Genomic DNA, 22,254 nt, shown 5'->3' on the forward strand with positions numbered 1-22,254 from the left:
ATCGGAACATTCTCACACATACTGTATCTTTTTAAACACAGACAGGTGCCATTCATATAGATTCCTTAAAAGTGAATAGTTTGGACAATTTGTATAATTTCTGTACACATTCTGGCAGCATTACAAGTGAATATACAGGGGTGAGAATTTATAACATAATATTGTGAAAACACACACCCACACACATGCATGTATGCACACACACACGCATTGTGTTGTGTTCCACTTTTCAGGACATAAGAAGCAAAGGCTCACTATGCAAAACAAAGTTTTTTTTGTCATGCTGAATTTGGTTCAGTAGTTAAGTGCATTTTTCAGACCACGGAATGCCCCCCAGGCATTCAGGGAGACAGAAACAGGGTGTGTCCTCTCTACTGTAACAGAGCATGGCCTTCCTGTCAAAACACATCTGTGCCAAAGAGTGCCGCCAGCTAATCTCACGATCCTACATCCTACATACATCTTGTGTTTTGTTTCCCTCGTTCTCCCACACTTTCTTTGTCTCTTCCATCTTTCAGTATAAAATGCTTTAATTGTATGATATAGGCCTACACTCAATGAGTACTGGTATGGTCTTCTGCTGCTGTAGCCTATCCACTTAAAGTTTTGATGCGTTGTGTGTTCAGATTCATCTTCTGCATACCACGGTTGTAATGGGTGGTTATTTGCATTACTAACATTTTCCTATCAACTTTGACCAGTATTGCCATTCTCTGTTGACCTCTCTCATCAACAAACCATTTCTGTCTGAAGAACTCCCACTCACTGAATGTTTTTTGTTTTTCACACCATTCTAGAGACACTCCGATTATACATGTCATGATGTTTAATTTCAAATGCTAACTGAAAGTTATTTATCCACTTACAAACCCTTTTCATGCACAGCATGAGTTAATTATAAGTTAATTATCAATTATTAAAGTCATTCAGGTTTCAACAACCACTGCAGATAACTACCATTGATTATCTTGTGATGTTGAGACAACCACTTTGGAAATATTGAATTCCAAGTTATTCATCTCATTATCTTGAGATTTTTTTATAATATGGAAATCCTGATATAGCTATCTACTGATGTCAAGAAAAGAAACACCACTAATATAATTAAACAAGGTTGAACAAAACATAGAGTCCTCCGTGAACATAAGAAATGTCATGCAATAAACCCATTAGTGTGTGGTATGCTCCTGCTTGCTATAACTAGCTAGACAATTGCTACCCTAGAATGTAAACAGTGTAACAGCAACTAACATGCAGCCACATAATGTTTCTTTCAAATGTCTGACCACAAAGCAACGTGAACCAGTTGGATGGCCGAGTTATGATGCATTCTGTGATGTATGACAATCCGACATCACTTGAAAGCAGGGTTATTTCAACTTAAGAGGAGGAACTTCAGGAGATGATCTCATATCAAAGGGAGGAGCTTCAGGGGATCATCTTGTCTAAGAGGGAGAAGTTCAGGGGCAATCTCACCAAAGGGGACAGAACTTCAGCCTGGCACTTGTAAAGTAGGTACATTTTTTACCCAAATTATTAAGCACTCTAAAAAAAGGTGTGTGCAGGTGTGTTTGAATATTCAAAGCACAGTCACAGACATCCATTCAGACATGTACACATAGACAAAATTGTTGTTTTTAAGAGGAGGGGTGGATGTGAATTAAACTGTAGCCTGTGGGAGATCAGACTGCCTGCAAACAGGTAAAGAGGGGACATTTTCTGACACAGAAAGGCTGGTGGTTGTTGTGACACAGAGAGACTGATGGTTATTGTGACACAGAAAGACTGGTGACTATTCTGACACAGAAAGACTGGTGGTTATTGTGACACAGAGAGACCAGTGGTTATTGTAACACAGAGAGACTGGTGGTTATTGTGACACAAAGAGACTTGTGGTTATTGTGACACAGAAAGACTGGTGACTATTCTGACACAGAAGGACTGGTGGTTATTGTGACACAGAGAGACCAGTGGTTATTGTAACACAGAGAGACTGGTGGTTATTGTGACACAAAGAGACTTGTGGTTATTGTGACACAGAGAGACTGGTGGTTATTGTAACACAGAGAGACTGGTGGTTATTGTGACACAAAGAGACTTGTGGTTATTGTGACACAGAGAGACTGGTGGTTCCTGTGACACAGATGGATTGGTAGTTATTGTGACAATTGTTTTGACAAAGAGAGACTGTTGGTTATTGTGACTCAGAGAGGCTAGTGGTTATCATGACACAGAAAGGCTGGTGGCTATTGTGACACAAAGAGACGGGTGGTTATTGTGACACAGAGAGACTGGTGGTTATTGTAACAAAAATAAGCAGACCAGTTATTGTGACACAGCGAGACTGATGGCTGTTGTATATACTGGTTTTCCTCAGGATGCCAACAGCACAGGCTCATTCATGAGTAAACATTAGCAAACTAAATTAATGAAATAAAATCCAGCCTGTCTTTCATTCAATCAATTTTCTTCAACTTACAAATTAATAGTTTTTTATATTGTCAATTTTAGGCCATGTTCACACTGATGAATACATTTGTCCTCTAAAGGGGTTGTCTAAACCAATTGTCCACACCTATATGTACACACCTGAGCACTGGAAACTGTAGCCTTCCCCCTAGGGTTTTCAGCACACTTGTCCCTGGTTATGGTTTGGCACTCTATTGTATTTCGCTCTGGATAAGAGCATCTGCCAATTGCCTGTGATACAAGGTAATTACTATTTGTTCTCTCAATTAAATTTCCTCTCTTTTTTTTATATAAATGTACAGTTTCACGAATTGGACATAATGGCCTCTCTGGACAGAGAAAAGAATGTGCGCCGCACAAAGCACGCTGCAAGACCTCTTCGTGGGTCCTTCTTTTTGCAATAAACCTCGGGAACTAAATACATTTCTACCTCACCCTTTACACTTCGACAATATAAAGTTATAGAATAGACAGACTGCTCTAGACGGGCGGTACGAAGTTGCTTAATGGGTGTTCCATTCAGCAATATGAATCTTCAGCGGAAGCAGAGTTCTCAGTTGCGTGGGAGAGGGAGATAAGTGACAGTAGTGTACAGAGAGATTCCTGCGTGATTTTGCCATAACACAAAGTTTGAAAGTAAAGCTTAAAAAGGAGCGATGGTTTACTTTATTTAACTATGTTATTTCAAAGATATTCTCCTGAAGGTGGAATGGAAGTCGTAAAATCGCCCAGCGACTTTCACCTTGCGCGAACTTCGAGCAGCATACATGGAATGGAGCACTCAAGCGGCGACTCATCGGACACCAACATAACAGGTAGAAAAAATAAATAAATAAATTACAAAAAAATATAGGCAACCATGGGATAGGATTATAGATTTAAATTATTTGATCGTCCTTGCAATTCATGATTAATATAAAAATATAAATGTAGAGTACTGCAAAACAAAACGTATCCCAATTTAGATTTAATAAAAAAGAAAGTATCCCAATTGAATAATAATAATAATAATAATAATAATAATAATAATAATAATAATAATAATAGTAATAAACAATGGCTATATGCATGTGGTAGTGGCAGTGGAACTTTTGCCGTTCTTACGTTCAATATAAATGTATTATTAATTAATATATAACAATGTGTGTTACAATTTTGCATTTCTTTATTGGAATACAGAAAATGCTTTCCAAGGCACGTGATCTCAATAATAACAACAGGCATTTGTAGGGAGTTTTGCCATTTACTTTTATTTAAACATACACCTAGTCTTTTTTCGATAATATGGATTTCTAATGAGATAGGCTGTTTATATTAATGGTATATTACCTTTAACAGCTATTATTGATTTATTTATTTGAACATATATTTACACTGATTTGTATGGAATCAACTCAGGTTATGCATGTGATTAGGAGTACAACAGCAGACATCCCACCTCTTACTACCCGCGAAGCAGCAGAATTCTCCTGCAACTCAGAAATGTGCACCAAAGGCTAAGTGAAGTCTGTCAATCTGGACAGAAATCTAAAGTCAGAAAAGACTGAGATATATACCAGACCTATAAAACATGCATGTGTCTGTGTGTGCGTACGTGCACGCATTTTGCTCGTGCAATATGTTGTTTCATCAAAGTTTCTAAATTGAGTGTTGTAGCTAGTAGAACCCAGGTAAGGGGGCGGGGATGGTATACTGGAGAGGCCTATTTAACTTTCCTAAAGCTGTAACAACAAAATTATGATTAGCATGTTCATTTGAAGAGAAGGGACATGGCATGGAGCCCTTTGGAAGGGATGGGAGTGGAGAAGACCCCGAACCGAGGAAACGGCGAAGACGGAGAACTCACTTCACTACCGAGCAGCTGCAAGAGCTGGAGCGAACGTTTAAACGACACCTTTACCCTGATATGGACAGGAGGGAGGAAATCGCATTGTCCACAAATCTCACAGAGGCCAAGGTTCGGGTGAGGAAACAAGCCCGCGGCAAATGTCTGTGCAGATTATACAGTGAAACAATGTGGAAGGGTGTTTATCATTTTTTAACTAGATGTCTTTTAATTCAAGTGTGGTCTACCATTTGGTTGAGCAAAGGGCTATAGAGTAGTTTATACCTGGCCAGCATCCCGGAGTCCTCTCGTCACTGTGGACCTGTATTTGTCCACAGTTGTGAATCTGGGCCTTCCACTTCATTTCATACAGGCTGTTGCTCTTCCTTATCTTATTAATGGTTTTATTATGTTGTATTTATTTGTTATTATTGTTTACAGTTCTTATCCTTATTACACAACTTGTGCATAGTATCCATTAACACACCTGGCTATTGATTCTATTCCGATTACAAGGCCAGTTCCTTACGCATTATACTACATTGCTGTCCAGCATATACGGTTGTCTACTGCATAATATAGTCATAATTGGAAACTAAGTGTTACTGGCCCATGTTCCCTGGCAGGTGTGGTTTAAAAATCGCAGAGCTAAATGGAGGAAGAATGAGCGTAGCCAGGCAGTGGTGTGGAAGAGCAGCTGGCTGCCCCAGCTTGGCAGTCTGGCACAGCCCAATGAGGACATATACCGGCCCTATACACACAACAACTGGAGCGGCAATATGAGCCCACACCCATCCCAAACCACGTTCCCCTTCCCCGCCTCCCTGTCCCTTATGAGTCTACCCCCCAGCACGGGACACTCCGCTCTGCCTGCCAGGCCCAGCGTTCCCGCCACGGCCGTGTTGCAGTGGAGCAACCTCAGTCCAGCCGCGTCTTCTCCTGCTTCCCCGGACACCTCCTCCGTCCCGCTGTGCGGCGTTTACCATGACGTAACGCGGAGCTTCAGCGCGGCGTTTACCGCGACACTCCGCTGAGACTCTACTGATCTGTGTGCCTGTCAGTACACAAGCAGGCTTACTCAGGGCATTCTGGACAGGGGAGTACTTAGACTGTAGACTGTGGATTTATGGGGGCCACTTTGAACAGTGGTGGAAAGCATTTTTAAAACATCTTTGATACCCCTATTTTCCATCAGAATTCAGCTTTGCAGTATCAAAGCTGTGACCAGATATGTTATAGGCAGTGAGTATAGGCCAAGAGAAGGCAGAATTCAGGCAGGTCCACAATCAACCAGATGAGTCATCATTCCTCAGCTAGCATAATGTAACATAGAATCTTCCCACCCTGGCCAAAACTGTGTGTTATTCACAACCTTGTAGTACCGCCAGCCAATATTGACACTTGTCACAGTAGGACAGGCTACAATGGTAAAATCAACACTCCTCTCATTTGTATACATATTTATGACATTACCTGTATGTTCCAACACGCAGAGGTATCACATCCCAGTTTACAGAGAAAAGCATTCGTCATCATCCACAAATACGGAGTATAGAGACTGTTTTACCCGTTTTGCATGTCCTGATATCAATAAAAACAAAAATCCAGTCAGCCTGTAGTACTCCAGACGGGCACTTCTCTTCACTGCCTGCATCAACCTGGCTTACCGGAGCAATCTGATCTCACTGAATGTCACTCCACAACCATTTCAGACAAATTAACAATAAAAACTGGAAGATGTGCTTGTAACACTTGTGTTACGGGGAATGTGTTACTGTGAACAGTCAGCAGTCAGAAACCAGCACAGGTAACGTAAACTGGTTGGCAGGTCAGCTATTCATATCTTTTTCGGTCCCATTTTCAGGGTACAGGTTGGTGAAAAAAATGGAGACAACAGTGTGCCAATAGTGAACAGTTCTGTTGGTTCCAGAACGGTGTGGGATGCATTTCGCGGGCTGGGGCGTGGACTAACTGCAGTATAACTTCTGCACAACATACAACCAGCTAGGAATATGGTATCAACGTAATGATTAAGTAGCATTTTAGCTAATGAAATTTAAATAAAAACTCAGGATGACTTTTCCTAAATAGGGGGACTGGCAGGGGCAGATCCACAAGTGTTCACGGTTAGAAGTGCTACCACAGCAAAATAACAGACAGCCTCCAAAGCCAATCCTTACTACATCTGTGCTGTCTTCCACTCTGAATTCTGTGAATGACTTATTAATTCTGTAATTATTTCTTAGAAATCAACAAAGTTAAGGCACTTTATTGATTAAAGTATAAATAAAGTTGAATGTGTTGAATATACATTCACTAACTTAAATCATACGGATTTAAAAAATGATGCTTCAGTTATGAAATTCAGAAATTGAACATTTTAATATATTTTATTATATAATTTTCTGATATATCCAGCTGCAAATCTGAGGAAGGAACAAAAGCATACAAATGTAAATACAGTGCCACGTAGCCTGAGCCACTGAGTTAAATCTACATGGTCAGGGCCACTTGGTCAATGAACTTGGCCAGTCTGATGTCTTTTTTTGACAATCCTCCGCAGTCATGCGTTATCAAGGTTATTTGAACCTGAAAATGACAAAAGGAAACCAAATTAAACAACTGAATCTTGAAGCTGCAGAAAGATCCTCCATCTATGTTAGAGTGACACCTAGTGACAAAATGATAACACAATTAAACAAATTCCCCTCTTAACCTTATGATAATCCTGCATCAAAGATCTCTCACATTAAATGAACCCACAACAATGACTGCAAGATGAAGTACTGGCACTGTCAATTTAAAAGGTTAAGAAGAAAAGCACTAACATCATATCAACCTTTCATCAATGGTAACATCACAGCAAGTGTAACCAGTACATTTATGTATTTAAGAATAAAACCAAATATATTGTGTTATTACCTTGTTATAAACATTAAACCACTCGGGGTGGTGGTTCATCTTCTCTGCTTGCAAAGCTACTCGGGACATGAAGCCAAATGCCTTCAAAGAAATCGGGGAAAAAACGCCTCAGACAAGAACCACACCTCAAAGTGAAGAGTCACGTCTCCTTTGCAAAAAACCATGCCCACACTGAGGTGGGACGGGGGAGAGGGTGGGGTCTTTCACTGTATGTCCATCATTACAGGATTTTTTATTTACTCTAATAAAGCAGGGGTTGGGAAGGGGGATTATGTCCATTTTCATACATAACTTTATTATTTAATTAGCTATATCATCCTGATATTTGACTTTTTGTTGGATTTATTGGTTCTTGTAAATTGATAATCAGCTAATTGAGCCAGGGTAATTGGTGAAAGCAAAATCCCATGCTCACACACACACCAGACTTCCAGACATTCTCCACAGCTACTAGAAAAAAAACTCTCAAGGATTCAATGCATTTAGCTCCCATGCTTCAAAATCACATAACTGAACTCATTAAGTGTAATTGAAAGAGATTTGATGCGTCGATACCTAACCTTTGTGAGTCAAACCAAGGAGCCGGTGTAAATGAAATGTGTTCTTCAGCTCATTTAATAACATGGCTCATTGCCATGAAGACTTAGGGACAGAATAGAGTAACTTTATTTGTCCAAGAGGGAACTTCAGGATTGCCTCTCATTCCCCTAAGTGATATATTAACATAGATTAATGTGACAACAGATCCACGACACAAGCTTACACAAGCTTTTTCTAGAGACTGGTATTTGTATAATGTCAGACTGCTCAGTTATAGCAGAGCCGAGTTGATGTCGTGTTGTTACGGTGGCTCTCTTAGAATGGACCTGATAGGGCCACAGGTGCATTACTCCAAGTATCAGAGCACACCAAACGCGGATACAACAGCCCTCCAGAGCTGAGTACAGTGGTGCAACAATCACCCAATCACAGCTAAACTGATACAGTGATGCAACAATGACTGTTTGCATGCACTGGGTATTCTGGAAAATGCCCATGTCTTAAACCAGTTACTCATAGCTGGGACAATGGCTTATTTAAGCTATGTTTAACAGAATAAGGTGTTTACACAAGTCATGCCATTGCCAGAATGTATGAATAGATTAACATTGCTTTTCCCTTTCAGGATATAGCTGTTGTAGCAGTTATGTGAATGTGGCTCTCCAGAACATTTCAGAACATAGCTGAAATCTGGCAGCTATTTGCCATTATGAGAAGCTTGGGCAAGTGAAAAGTGTTTTGACTTCAAGAGCAAAGTGATTGTGTGACTCGCCTCGTTGAAGCTTTTGAAGTCCAGCTCCTTATAGAGGGCATCCCGCCCCTCCACCTCCACCCAACCAGTGGCCTTCAGCTTCATCAAGAGCCCCTCCCTCTCTGCAGGCTCCAGCCAATGGGAGTTTGATGCCTGGTGGCGTAAAATACATTTCCTTTTAACACAGAGATGATAAATTATTATTAGGATTACTTCATGGATTCTGCCAATGACTTATTCTGGCCCATGTCTGATGACTTTATAAAAAATACCACTGGCAAGGTCTCAGCACAGCTTCAGCATCTGTCTGATTTCCATTTGGGTTTAGCTATTCAATAAAACTGTATAGCGTTCTACATTCCTTGCGTCATCTGAACATCTAGCAAAACAAAGTTAGACATAGTTAGCTAACTGCTGGGTAGCCATCGCTCGTAGCCAATATTAAGCAAGTTAGTTTTATGATCCTCTTTCATGCTTCACTTTTTTGCAGCGACTGATTTGCCAAACTGACCATACTACTTCTGTAATTGCAGTGGTGGTAATGTTTATTTAAATGTCCTGAATTCCACACAAACGGCAGTTGGAAAACCAACACAGATGAGGATACAGATGACCGCGGACTACATTAACTCATATCACATATTTAAAAGGGCTAGGTTTTTATTATTAACAAAACATGACCACATGCTTTATGTCTGTGGCATAAGGGTCAGTTCATGCTTTGTATGGAGTTTGGGACAAACCACTGGATAATTATAAATACAAGCAGGTTTTATGCACTCCCCATGCACTAGAACTACAGAAGTGCCTTAACTGAACTTATGTTGGGTGGGGACCTTCTTCTAAGATTTGCAACTGGAGGTGGCAACATGGAGCACCACTTGGATGAGCTTTGTTAGTTGGAGGACCGTTTGCTTATTAAGTGAGTGAGTGAGTGATTGAGTGAGTGAATAAATAATTAAATAAATAAAATGCTTGGTGCTAAGACTGTAGTGCAATCTGTTTTGGAATTTGGTCTGTGCAAAACGTTAACTCTTCAAGTCTGAAGTGATTGTACTTAAATGTGTACATAGCGAACAAAATAGAATTTTGTGAAAAAGGAAACTAATTTCAAATTCCGACATAATAGCGAACAATAGGAATATTAACAGGCTGTTGTACGGGCTGCTACGCGATCAACCCTATACTTAATGACAAGTTGACAACCGATGCTTTTGTAAATGTAAAGATGTTCTCACCATTTTCGACTTCGAACTTCGGGTAAGTAGCAAATTGCAAAGTTTAGAAAGAGGAAAATGTGCCCTGCTGCTGGCCCTAGGTGTAAACATTAACCACAACATAACACAATCAGAATAGCTGACCGATACTGTCACGTAAGAACTGTAGCTACAACTTGTGTGCGCGAATTTAAGCGATCGTGCATCAGGACCCCTTTATGGCTGCCTTTTATATTGCCTGCTGGGCGAAAGTAAACTAATTTAGTTTCCGTCGTTTGGTTTTCTTGCTGAATATCGCATATTATACAATGACGTTTATTCACAGTGATTGTTAACAATTGTGTAAATTACCTTTTTTCAATGCACTGCCCATCCCTTGGAAGGTAGCTGCATGTGCTCCTGGTATTGTCGGTGCCTATTCGTGTGGAAAATCCATCCGGCCCTCTTCTCAATGGCAAAATAGAGCAGGTAACAAGTAAGAGGTGTTTGTGAATAGTGATAGTTGTTGTAGATTAATAAATAGACTGGGTCAGTGGCACAATCATAAGTGGAACGAGAGACTAACATTATGTCGTACATTAAATAATGCAAGAATATAGCTATTGTCCTGGAGCAAAACAATTATTCAAACTTACAATACAAACTTCTGAAGTAGCTTGAAACTGGCCAACCAGTATTGCAGGCACATCAATTAGTCAACTGACATGGTTTATGTAAATATCAATTGTACATTTCTGTACAATACAGTTTCTTTCATTTGGAAACTGGTCTCATGATTTGCAACTTTGTCCTGATATGCTTATTGGGAAGTACAATGTGAATGAATGGAAATTAATGCATTATGGTTTAAGTACTTGGACTTTAGAAGGGCAGCCTTAGATCCCTAAAAAGACAGACTCTGAATTGAGTAACAGTCACACTTCTGGTCGACATTGGCTCAGGAGGTATCGTCTGGCAGTCGGAGGGTTGCCGGTTTGATCCTACCCTGGGTGTGTCGAGGTGTCCTTGAGCAAGACACCTAACCCCCATATGCTCCTGAGGAACTGGTTGGTGCTTTGCATGGCAGCCAATCGCTGTTAGTGTGTGTGTGAATGGGTGAATTGGAAGCATCAATTGTACTGCGCTTTGGATAAAGACGCTATATAAATGCAGACATTTACCATTCATTTCATACGTGTGTCCATTTACTTGTGGGACCATTAACTATTCCTTTGCAGTGTATCACAGTTTAGCAGATACCTTACACTACACAATACACCAAATTTCTGTAATAAATATGGATTACTTGTGTTCTTTTTATGCTTATGCAGTATAATGTGCTTTAATCATTATGATCCAGATAATAACTTTTTAAAGAAACGACAGTCTACATGTCCATGTAAAGTTTATTACACAACTTCTCTACACATTTTACAGTCATGCACAAAAAAATAAACAAAAATACATGTTCAAATGTTATCTGTGTGATTAGACCATTGTGATGACTGGACCTCATTTCAAACTATGTCCCATCAGAGTGATACAAAGTGTGAGTTAAAATTTTTATGTGTCTGTTCCGGAAACATAAAAACATAATGGAGGAAAGGAACTAAAACTGGTGGTAAACAGTGGCTACTGCAAGAATTGTCAAAATATGAGAAAGGATGTTGTTAAACGTTTAAAAAGTACATAGTCTTGCAAATAATATCACATCATTTTCACAGTACAACTTCCAATGTTTCTGCAGAAACATTACCTTACATTGCCTCACTGCCAGTAAAGTCTATTTTAGCTCTGCTCACATACATTGAGGCTTATTCATGTCTCAGTTTTCTGTTAAGACATGGAGCTAAATTCTTAAATGATCAACTGTAAAAAAGGTTTGAAATGACTGCCAACAGGCCTTGCCTGATCAGCTGTGTACACCACATTATAACACCACAAAAGAGTTCCTAAAAGTGAAAGAATAGCAGGAATGTCTACTTTTTTTTGGCTATTGTGTATTTAACCCCAGGTGTAAATGCTCATTATTTTTTTGTAGATTGTTCAAAATTTTACCTACTTCTGTAAACCAATACATATGATTATCATATGATTATCAATATATTGTATATCTGATAAGCAGTTGTGTTTCCGTGAAAGACAAATCACAGCTGATCTTAGATGATATTGACAAATGGTTAATATTGACACTCTGCTAACAGTAGGTGTTCAGTATCATTGGTTAAGGAAGAAACACAGAGCAAATTAAAATAAACCAGTTTGTAGAACATAATGTCAGGCTGAAGACAAAGCCTATCCTCCTTTAAGACTGCTGACAAATATTAATAAAAAATATATATGTGTATATGCATTCTGTATCAAGTATGACACTGCTAATTACAAGCACAGGAAAAGGCAGCTCAACAGAAAAGCCAAAATAAAAGGGACACTACTTTTCCACATCACAAGGGTTCATGTCAATGATTACAAGCCAGAATTTTTAAAAGCTCAAATGACTAAAAACTGTACAGGTGCCTTAAAAGTTTTCAACAATACTGTGTGTATCAATTATATAAATAAGACAAAATGCTCAAGACCACAGGAATAAAAGTTTTTGTTAACCCTTTAAGAAAAGTAATGAACTGTGTGAGCTAAAGGGTTTGTCCAGCTATTTCGACAGCCCTCTCCTAACCACCATGCAGAGAACAGCAAGGCGAGGAGAAGGCAGATAGGACCGGATTCTTTGGTTGAGAGGCAACTACACTGTGAAAGCTAGAGTTTCACAGATTACAGGTGTTTAAACTTTTAATGAGGATTTTTAATGATCTTATTCTGCAGTGTGTTTATCATTCACAAATCTGTTAACCCTTTACAAAGACAAAACAAAACAACAAGAAAAAAAAATGGTTAGAAGAGTTATTTGAGGAGAAAGCCCATAGTAATGTACAAAGCTTTCAGCAATAAGAATATTTGTATGTAAGACAAGAAAAGAAATCACCAGACATATTGCACTCAAAAGTGATGCCACAGGACTGAAGGTGCATGGAAATTAGGCCATTAAGTGAAATAAAGCGAGTATTCAGATTACTGTATTTTTCTGTGATTATTTAAAAACATTAAAAAATGCACTGCTATTCTCCAAGAGCATCATTACTCCTGAGGGAGAAACAGTGGTTGTATTCTAGTGCAGAAAACACATATATAACAAAAGGTTAAAACATGAACAACACACTTAAGTACATAAGTGTTTTTTACACACACACACAAAGATGAATGCAAACTCACTATGCCCTGCCATTTGGTCATTCACTAACCCCCGAAGTGACAGAATAGATACAAAAGCATGAAATAAGTTTCCTCTATTGTTTTCCTATAGTTAGGAGCTTCCCTGACCTCAAATATGGGGCATAACATGGGTCTCCTTGTGGTGTACAATATATACGTGATCACCATTTCACTCCACAGTAAAAAAAAGAAAAGAAAATAAATCGACTTCCCATAAACTACATATTTCTGTCTCCTCAAATTCATGGAGCTGAACTTCAATTAGGTGTCTTTGCCTTTTCTAAAATATAGATGTGAAAATATTTTTTATTTATTTTGGGAACTAAGTTTGTAATTATGCAAATGTCAGTGTGTAACTGAAAGTCAGCTCAGGCAAGAGACACAGAAAACGAATAAATTAGGGTGTTAAATAAACCAGCAGCAACACACAGCTTTGCAATGAAACGAGAATGTGAATTAGCTACTGGAAGTCCTGTGGCAACATATTTCTAATGCAAAAACAATGACTACAGATTTTTTTTTCTTTCTTTCTTTCTTTTTTTTTTGTTTTTTACATGTTTCAGGTACAGTATACTTGTAAGAAAAACATGACTGGCTGAGGCAGACACACGGTTGATGTACATGCCAATCAAACGATAGCTCCTCCCTTTCTGACCAGGAGTTAGTAAAGTAAGATGCCCCCATACTCAGAGCAGGTTGCGCAACGCCACGCTCTCAGCCAATAGGAAAGTCTAATTTACTGGGTGGGGTCCTTCTCCTCGGGCACTGTGGCCTCGCAGGGGCCCCTCTTCGGTATGGCAGTGTAGGGGAAAGCTGCTCCACTGCAGGCGCTGAAGCCCAGTTTATTGAGGCGCGAGAGGTTCTTGATGCTGCCAGGAGGTCTTCCGGGGCTCACCTTGTACCCCGCCGCCTTGGTGGTGCCCAGGGGCCTGCCGGGGCTGGTTTTGAACCCTGCTGCTTTGGTAGTCCCCAGTGGCCGGCCTGTGCTGGTTCTGTAGCCCGCCAACTTGGTGGTCCCCGCAGGCCGGCCCCTCCTTCCCGATCGGCCCGGAACTTTCTTTTTCTTGGAGTCCTCTGGCTGCTCAGGGTTCTTGCCCACCATGGACTGGGGGTGCAGCTCATTGCGGGAATCTTGCCTCTGACATGACATGGACTTCAGGGGGTTCTGCGGTAGCGGGGGCAGTGGTGGGAGGGAAAGCTGAAGGGGGGGCGGTGGGGCAGGAGGGTAGAACTTGTTGGACTGTGAGGTGCACAGGTCATAGTGGCTACTGGCATGGTGCGCGCTGTCTTCGCCCAGACAGGAGGCGCGGCCACTCATGCAGTAATCGCTGCTGCCCACCCCACGCATCATTTTACTCTGGTGAAGACAAATATATTAATCAATAAATAAAGAACACAGACATCTTTTGTCTTGATTACAAGCAAGAAATCTTTCACACACGTGTGCAAGAAGCGCCAGAAAAGTGGGTCAGTGGTCAACCTGCGGCACGCACCTGAACAAAGCTATAGAAAAACCTATGTAGTTTATCTAGCTTGTACTGCATAAATACCTTATCTTACCTGTACTTCAAAAGTGGCCCATCTTCATTAATGTATATTATTGAGAAAAAAATAAATAGACCTACATAAAATGCACGTGTGGTTTGACTAAATTACTTTTATGTATTGTCCTAATTAGCAGGCTGTGCATCAGAATATGTATGCTACGGCAGATTTACTGTTAAACAATATATTATAATAAAATATATATCTGCACATGTAAAGGAGACGGTGTAGGCCAACGTCACTTCCAAGGAAATCCACATTATTCAGCTGAAACAATCATGTATAGTTTGCAACGCAACATAATGTCGCTGCAAACTGTACCTGCGATGCAATTTTGAGGATTTCGAAGACTCGAAATCAAAACATTTGCATTTTAATAACTACGTTAACGCATGACAGTCGTTTAAAAATAGGCTACATGCAGGACATTATGTACAGACGCGGTAACGCAAGCTAACCATGTTATTTTACTTTTCCTTACTGCGCATAAAATTACATTATCGGCCTAGCGCCTATACGCAAGACTCTATACCATATAGGCTACGTGTATTATCCTAAAATCGAGCGAATACATGTCTTATCGTTAGTAAAATGGCCTTCATTCTGCAATAAGCTGAAAGTGTAAACAAAATAGGCGTCTGGTTTCGTCATAGTTAGCACTAAGCTACATAAGGAAAATTAAATGCCCTGATAGGAGAACTATTCTCATCTGAGCAAAAAAGCAATGCAGAACAATTGCTGTACACACAAACCTTGCATTACGTACACCATCCATAAAAGAATAAAAGACCATACCTCGATTGTCTGGATCATGGAATGCAAAGGGTTAAACATAAGAACGATATATCTTCCATCCTTTTATTTCTACAGCAGATTCATTGTTCTTGATTAGAGCAGCAAGCGGTCGGCCTGAAAATTTTGTAGCGTGTCTAAAGAAAACCAGGACAATCGAGCCACTGACTAGATTTTTCGGTTTGTGCTTTTTCCCCGTACCAGAGGGCTTTAGATGAGAAAGGCAGCCATTTCCATTAAAAATTAATAAAACGGCAGGAAAGCGGCAGCAAATAGTGCGCATGCGCAACCTACCAGCTGGGAATTGCGGCAGTACCAAGATCAAATAAACGCTAAAATTTTAATCAGCTTCGTGCGGCTGATTCGGCTCTCGGCGCTCACACCACAAAAAGAACGGGGGTAAATGAAAAATAAACGAAAGTTGCAATAGATAGAACCTCATTTTATGACGCTATTACTGCTGGATTATACTGAAACCAACCCATGGTGAGGTCCGAAAAGGCCCGTGATAGCTCCAGTCGCCCGGACATTCATTTACAATGTAACCGAGTCAATGCTACATTTAGCATTACGTAAAATGAGTGCTGACGTCAGTGCTACAAAACAGTACATTTACTAGATTTTTTGTTATGTATTTGACTGATTGGTAGTTTGGTGTGAGAGTATTAGATGACAAACGACCTACCATAGAAAATATGATGTGCTAAATGTAGCTATTAAACTGCGATATGTTGAACCCGGAGAGCTGAAATGCGTAATGACACACCCAGCTATAGTTTTAAAATCTCCAATATGGAAATATACTTGCTATCAAACACTTTATTTCAAAATCGTGGGAGAAAGTAAACTTCCGTACCTAAAAGTTTTTAAAACCGTAAGTAGACCCTCATGTAGACAGTAATTATTGCTTACCCTTTGTCTCTGTTAATACACCATAAAAAGTCACATCTTAGATGACTTATAGTGCAATGTTGTTTGGGGTCAAGTTGTTTCCAAGATAGGTTTGTTCATTTGAAAAACGACATTGCTGAGGAGGAATTTAAATAAAGCGTGTCACCTATATTGTTTATTCCATTCACAATGATTAAGGTGTATTGTGTTAATCAGGAATATTCACCAAAAATTGAACACGAAAAAATTAATACAAATATAAAATATTTGTATTAAAACATTCCAGTCATGATATTTAGTTTAAACAAGAACAAAGGAAGCTCTCTACTAACAAAGCAATCATTGCGATTATATTTAATATAGAAATTGTGATACAATAAAAATGTCATTAACTTTACTTGTATTATTGTATTTTTTTAACAATGTAATAATGAAAGAAAAAGTAATGACAAGCAGTGTAAACTGGGAGTATGATGTTGGGTTACCATGAACCCCTTCAACAGCTCCCACAGGGCACAGAGAGGATGAAAACACAAGAAATAAACACTGACAGGACACAGTTACACCCTCCCCTGAAGCTTATGCACATTTATAAAGTAAACCAGCTCCAAAAACCTAACCATGAAATCAGAGAGAAGATATGTACACACATTCAGTGCAGCTTTAAGCATAGTCAAGTCTTTAACAAGGTAAAATAACTTTACCAGACAAAATACATTTTATACTGCAATAAAAGAGAGACTCCATATGTTTAGTCATTAAACAACATGTAAAGCGAAGTAGCAATTAACTGATCTTGCATTCTTCAGTTCATCTTAAAATGAGATTAAAGTATATTTTTATGCTAATGTCTTAGATAGTCACCAGCCCTAATCCTGGAGAGCCACGTGGTCTCCTGTTTTATATTTTCACATTAAAACCAGAAGAAACCAGCTGTGGTGAGGAAATAAAAAATCTTTAATTTTATTAATGCGGAGTAACACTGAATACCAGCCCACCCTGTGGCTCTCCAGCACCAGGCTCGAGGAACCCTCTACCCTAAGAGTTGCTGTAATTTAGTGCCGGTCACTGTAGTGCTTGAAGAGATGCAGAGTTGTTTGGATATACATCAGCGGCCAATTCAGACAAGGGGCTCATTCCAATCTTGTCCCTAGCTCCACCCATCGGGAGGGGCTAGGAAAAGATGAAAGAAAAAGAAATCGAGAACATTTGATTTGGGAAAACGGAATGTCTTTACTTATTCAAACGTCAGTTTGAAGCCACGTCAGTTACAGATGTGGCAGATGGGGAGTGGTGCAAGGTGTGGGTATCACCGCTGTAACAGGTGTGAGGTTCAGCAGGCTCTCTGTGGAATGGGTAGAAAAAAGGGTGTGGCTGACTGCATCATCCACTGAGTGACACCTGTCAGCCCCACCCCTCAGGCGCCTTCTAAATTAAACAGGACGAGCGTCTCGTGGCACACAACAAAGGTGAAGAGGTAAATGCAAAGATCGGTGAAGACGTCGCCCATTCTGCTGTAAGTGTCCATCGAGCGGTTGATGAGTTCGGCTGGGATTTTAGACAGCAGAAGGGCGGCAGTCAGCACTGTGGGCTTCATCTTCCTCTCACTCTGCAGAGGGAGAAAGGGCACAGCTTCACGGGAGAGCGACTACATTCAATCTCACAATCTAAACAAACAGTCAGTCTCAACACCCTTGCTCACACCATTCTGTCAGTCTCCTCTTATTCTCGCTGCATGCCAAGTCAGTCTCATTGCATATTATTTTAAAAAAATTATTACATTAAAATAAACCGATTAGAAGCGGTTTGGAAACCATGCTGCTACTTACCTTTGGGAAATACTTGTAAGTGCCCATGTACACCAGCTGGAGGGTCAGAAATGGAGCAAATATGGACTGAAAAGCAGATGAGAGAACCTTTAACAGCATTAACCTCACTTTATCTGCAGTTCAGTGTGGGGGAACGGAGTTCAACTGAAATAAACAAAAATAAACCAGAAAAACTCACCAGATAGTTGCAGACAAACACGCGGACGAAGATTGCGAGAATGATGCTTCCAATGAGCCGGACAAGACGGAAGACATCCAACGGCTCTGGGTCAGATTCGTTATGCTGGGCTGGCTTCTCACCAACCAGCTGCTCACGTAGCTTCATGGCCTCATCAAAATGGGACAGGTACTGCTGCAGTCCCCGAGATCCCTCTGAAGGCAGTTCTCCCTGTGACCTCGGGTTAACCTCTGTTGCCCCTCTGTCCTCGGTACAGCTGCCTGGTGTGCCCCTGCTCTCCTGCAGAGGAGACCCCTTCCTGCCCACATCTATTGAATCACCGCAAAGAGGGGACAATCTGCTGGAGGGTACTGAGGAAGGCCAAGCCTCTGGTTTCTCTAGATCTAGTTGAACTCTGGGCTCCTGCGAATTTCTGTCACCATCTGCTGGAGAACAAAAGACATGGCACTTGAGACGTTACTTTTAAAAACTCTTCTCAATGTCGGCTGAAATAGATTATTCGGTCATCTTCAGTAGCAGCAGGTTATAAAACGTGCTTACTCGTTTATATAACAGGATGGTCCATTTCTAGACTATCGTTAAAAAAGCGAAATGCTTTAGGAATACAACATAAATATACTGCACGTCTCAGTTAGTATGTGGGGCACTGTGTGGAATTAATTTATTTATATCTTCATTGAAATCATCAATATGCACCTATTCATATGCTCATCAAAGTGCATGTAGCGTGCGAACGTATTTTTTTTTTAACACCAGTAGAATACCCAAAATAGGTTTTCGTAAAACCGAGAAAAGGAGCGCAGAAAGTTAATTGGTTTGCGCCTGGACAGCAAGCTGGTCTGTTAATTAATTAAATAAAAAATGGTTCTGGCGGTGGGCAAAACACACAAGCCTATTGTTAGCTGGCCAGATAAAACATGTCTTTAATGTATCTGCTCCTGTCATCATGTGCAACTAGTTTTCTTAACTTAGCTAGCTGCAGCTATGTAGAATGTCACCTTCTCCGGCTCGTTGAGGAACTTTCTCTCCCGTAGATGTGAAATGCTGTCTAAAACAATAAACCTTACCGGTATCTGCATCATTCTTTTTGCTGCCGCTAAATCCCATGATCCTGTTCATTCTATCTTCGGAATTCATCAGCAATTTTCGTCTCCGGATTTCTGCCCTTCTTTTCGATGCTGATAGAGCACCCTTTTCTTCTGAGCTGTTTGGAAATTCCCCATGATTTTCCATGTCCGTATAAACGTTATTACTTATTGCACGTATCTAGCTAATAATATACTCAATGTAGTTTTACAAAAGCACCACTTGCACTTTCTAGGCACAATGGAACAAGTCAAACCTGACGCGGACGCACTTTGATGATCTCATTCTTGAGACGCCCCTTCTGTCAAAAAACAAAGCACGTGACTACGCTTTGCCGAAAGAATACAGCTTCGTGTGATTCAGTGACCCAGTTCTGTGGATAGTAATGCAGAATGATTTACTTGATGTACATTCAGATTGAACTATGTAGAGAGATAAAAGATGTTTGCTGTATTTATGAATACTATTCACAGAATAGTATTTTTGAATAGTATTAGTATTTTTGGTGTTTTGAAAGTGCGAGTTATTTAATTATTTGGTGGCAATATTATCACTCGCTAGGTGGCACTAGAACTTCACTTGAAATGACTATATATATATATATATATATATATATATATATATATATATAAAGAAGAAATTACCAGTATTCTGTAAAGGTGTGTATAGATCATCTTCTTTTCACATTATTTTTGTACACACAAAGCAAGCTGTAGCTAATTTGCTCTTAAACACATAAAATTCACTCTTATATGGATTAACTGTTATTCGTATGGAATCCTAACTGTGCCAGAGGAGAGCTGAAAGCAGTTTACTTTTGGCACAAATTGCAACAAAGGCATTAAATCACAAATTGAGGGTCATGCGTATTCTGAGCTTGGGCAGGTTTCAACAGGTTTAAATCACCTTTTTATTGCTGTATTAGAAGTCCCCTGACACCAATACCTAACGTGGCAGGAATTCAGAGTCTGATCTTTGGCTTCACTGACTTGCTGTTTGACTTCTCAGTGGAGCTTCGTAAACTGTGCTGTCCTCAAGGGCCGACACACAGCTGGTGTGGCCGCAGACACAATGTGTTACTTCACCCGGTTCCGTTCATCTGGAGAACCATTTGTCTCTGCATCACAGGGGCAGTTGCCAAGGAGGAGGGGTGGGGGGTCAGATAGAGATGAAAACCCCGTGACCTCCCGCCACTAACAAAACATTTACAATGTATTCCTTTCCACACCAGAGACATATGCACATAATTCCCCTGTGCTCCAATGAGGCCCTGGGCCTGTGCACAATGTAGTGTGCGCATTCCAAAATAAGGCCCCTTCCTCAGAAGGTCCTACACTTCTACCTTTCTATGTATGCAAATGATAAGCGCTATGTGGTCACTGATGTAATGGCTTAAGGTTAAGAAATGCAATATGCAATTGTCTGTTTTAAACTGTTTTAGGTCAGAAATGTACTTTAATCCTTCAATGCAGGCAAGATGCATAGCTGAACAGATAATATATATAATGCAGTAGTGGTAGTCCAGATATATATTGTTGTCCAGATGTTTCATCATGCAGCTGAAAAATCATACAGGCAATTCTGAATTTCTCTGTTTCCCAGCCTATGTTCAACTGAACTGTGGTGTTTACTTTCTTTTCCCGAGTTTCTTTTCTCGCTTTATCTTCCATTCACTCTTATTGACCTACCAGATGTTTTTATCCTAACATTAATTAAGACAGTGCATATAAGGTCTCCAGAAGGAGGTAATCCAAGACACATGCAGTTGCTGGTTTGAGCCTTGTTCTCGTTAGGACTCTGCAGTAGAGAGAGGATTAGGCTTGTCCCAAAAGAAATAACTCAGACTTGAGTCCCACAAGTCAACTCATTAAGGCCCATAGAGTCACTCAGGAAAGGAGGGTTCCTGAACACAGCAACCAATAGTCCCTTTAGTATTCCTTTGGTAACTTAGATAAAATGTAAAGTCATTGTTAGATATGTATTGTTAAAGCCTTGGGCCCACCTTCTAAATGATACTGAGGCACATGGACAGACCATTTAGAGAAAAAGAGTAGTTTATATTTATCCAACATTCACTCTCTGAGAGTATCCCACTTCCTAGATCTGTGCACCTATTGGACATGTCATGAAACAGGATGCAAATTCTTAGATGGTTTGTAAAAACAGACTGTATTGCCTATCTCAGTGATTGAGATTGGGGTAAAAGGAGGTGCATCCCTTGGGACAGAAAAAAGCACACTGCCTGTACCCTTTGGGGGTTTGATGAACAGGCTGAACCTTTTGCGGGTTCAAATCGAACAACTGTGACAGGAGTGTGAGGGCGTGAGGTAGAAGGAGTGTTGCTGGCCCCAACTCAGCCAGCATAACCATCTGTCTCCCATATCCAACGGGCCTGTGTTGACAAACCCTGTCCAGTTTTCTTATACAGCTGCAGCTGTTAGTGGGGGAAGAAAAAAGGGAAAAAAGATGATGATGACCAGACAAATACAAGAGTACAGAAAACCAAAGGAAAAGGCATATTTATGTCTACCAAGTCATTGGACATATCCATATATGTAGTGTAGTTTCTTATTTTCTCCAATATGGGCAGTTCATAACAGAATAATGCTATGTATCTGGAAAGTTTCAAAATAATTCCACGTGAAGCAGTATTGCATGTGCTGTGCTTGTGAAGAGTAGTAGAGCAGTAAGCTTAACATGTGTGTCTACAGGCTCCAGACATGAAAATATATATTTGGCCAAACAAATGCTGCAATATTATTGTGGTGGTTGTGGTTATTCCAGCATTTCACAAGTTAAACATCATTTCGATTTTTACCATGCCAAAATCTAAACACATACCTTTCTAAATAGGTCCAGATCATATAGGCTACGACTATCTCTACAGGACAGGAAAACCTGCTAAAGATATGCAATTACAGAAAGATAACATGATTTTAGGATATGGTTTTAGGATACTGTAG

At 40.1% G+C, this 22,254-nt stretch overlaps 4 protein-coding genes across 11 annotated transcripts; 1 reads left to right on the forward strand and 3 right to left on the reverse strand.

Annotated features, from left to right (window-relative positions):
* Positions 1 to 1,422: 1,422 nt before the first annotated feature.
* LOC133124986 (pituitary homeobox 1-like) lies at positions 1,423 to 5,384 on the forward strand. 5 transcript variants are annotated; one of them, XM_061236630.1, is made up of 4 exons: positions 1,423 to 1,511; positions 3,160 to 3,284; positions 4,215 to 4,432; positions 4,921 to 5,384. In XM_061236630.1, the coding sequence occupies exons 2-4, from the start codon at positions 3,179 to 3,181 to the stop codon at positions 5,326 to 5,328; spliced, it is 732 nt and encodes a 243-aa protein (XP_061092614.1). In that variant the 5' UTR covers positions 1,423 to 1,511; positions 3,160 to 3,178; the 3' UTR covers positions 5,329 to 5,384. The 5 variants fall into 5 exon arrangements, with proteins under 5 accessions (XP_061092614.1, XP_061092615.1, XP_061092611.1 ...); XM_061236631.1 differs by having other exon boundaries at positions 4,230 to 4,432; XM_061236627.1 differs by lacking the exon at positions 1,423 to 1,511 and having other exon boundaries at positions 3,043 to 3,284.
* Positions 5,385 to 6,665: 1,281 nt separating this feature from the next.
* LOC133124266 (pterin-4-alpha-carbinolamine dehydratase 2-like) lies at positions 6,666 to 9,913 on the reverse strand. 2 transcript variants are annotated; one of them, XM_061235302.1, is made up of 4 exons: positions 9,746 to 9,913; positions 8,529 to 8,660; positions 7,217 to 7,297; positions 6,666 to 6,883 (listed from the first exon to the last, which is right to left on the reverse strand). In XM_061235302.1, exons 1-4 carry the CDS (start codon positions 9,845 to 9,847, stop codon positions 6,788 to 6,790), a joined length of 411 nt encoding a protein of 136 aa, XP_061091286.1. In that variant the 5' UTR covers positions 9,848 to 9,913; the 3' UTR covers positions 6,666 to 6,787. The 2 variants fall into 2 exon arrangements, with proteins under 2 accessions (XP_061091286.1, XP_061091287.1); XM_061235303.1 differs by having other exon boundaries at positions 8,529 to 8,682.
* A 1,178-nt stretch (positions 9,914 to 11,091) lies between these two features.
* LOC133124213 (UPF0461 protein C5orf24 homolog) lies at positions 11,092 to 15,819 on the reverse strand. Its single transcript, XM_061235203.1, has 2 exons — positions 15,311 to 15,819; positions 11,092 to 14,327 (listed from the first exon to the last, which is right to left on the reverse strand). Exons 1-2 carry the CDS (start codon positions 15,347 to 15,349, stop codon positions 13,707 to 13,709), a joined length of 660 nt encoding a protein of 219 aa, XP_061091187.1. The 5' UTR covers positions 15,350 to 15,819; the 3' UTR covers positions 11,092 to 13,706.
* A 718-nt stretch (positions 15,820 to 16,537) lies between these two features.
* Positions 16,538 to 19,584, reverse strand: LOC133124265 (guided entry of tail-anchored proteins factor CAMLG-like). Of its 3 annotated transcripts, none has more exons than XM_061235300.1 (4): positions 19,273 to 19,584; positions 18,206 to 18,627; positions 18,028 to 18,114; positions 16,538 to 17,807 (listed from the first exon to the last, which is right to left on the reverse strand). In XM_061235300.1, the coding sequence occupies exons 1-4, from the start codon at positions 19,436 to 19,438 to the stop codon at positions 17,616 to 17,618; spliced, it is 867 nt and encodes a 288-aa protein (XP_061091284.1). In that variant the 5' UTR covers positions 19,439 to 19,584; the 3' UTR covers positions 16,538 to 17,615. The 3 variants fall into 3 exon arrangements, with proteins under 3 accessions (XP_061091284.1, XP_061091285.1, XP_061091283.1); XM_061235301.1 differs by having other exon boundaries at positions 18,028 to 18,093; positions 18,206 to 18,630; XM_061235299.1 differs by having other exon boundaries at positions 18,206 to 18,630.
* Between the last annotated feature and the right edge of the window lie 2,670 nt (positions 19,585 to 22,254).

Source organism: Conger conger, chromosome 3 (genome assembly GCF_963514075.1).
Source record: "Conger conger chromosome 3, fConCon1.1, whole genome shotgun sequence".
NCBI lineage: Eukaryota > Metazoa > Chordata > Actinopteri > Anguilliformes > Congridae > Conger > Conger conger.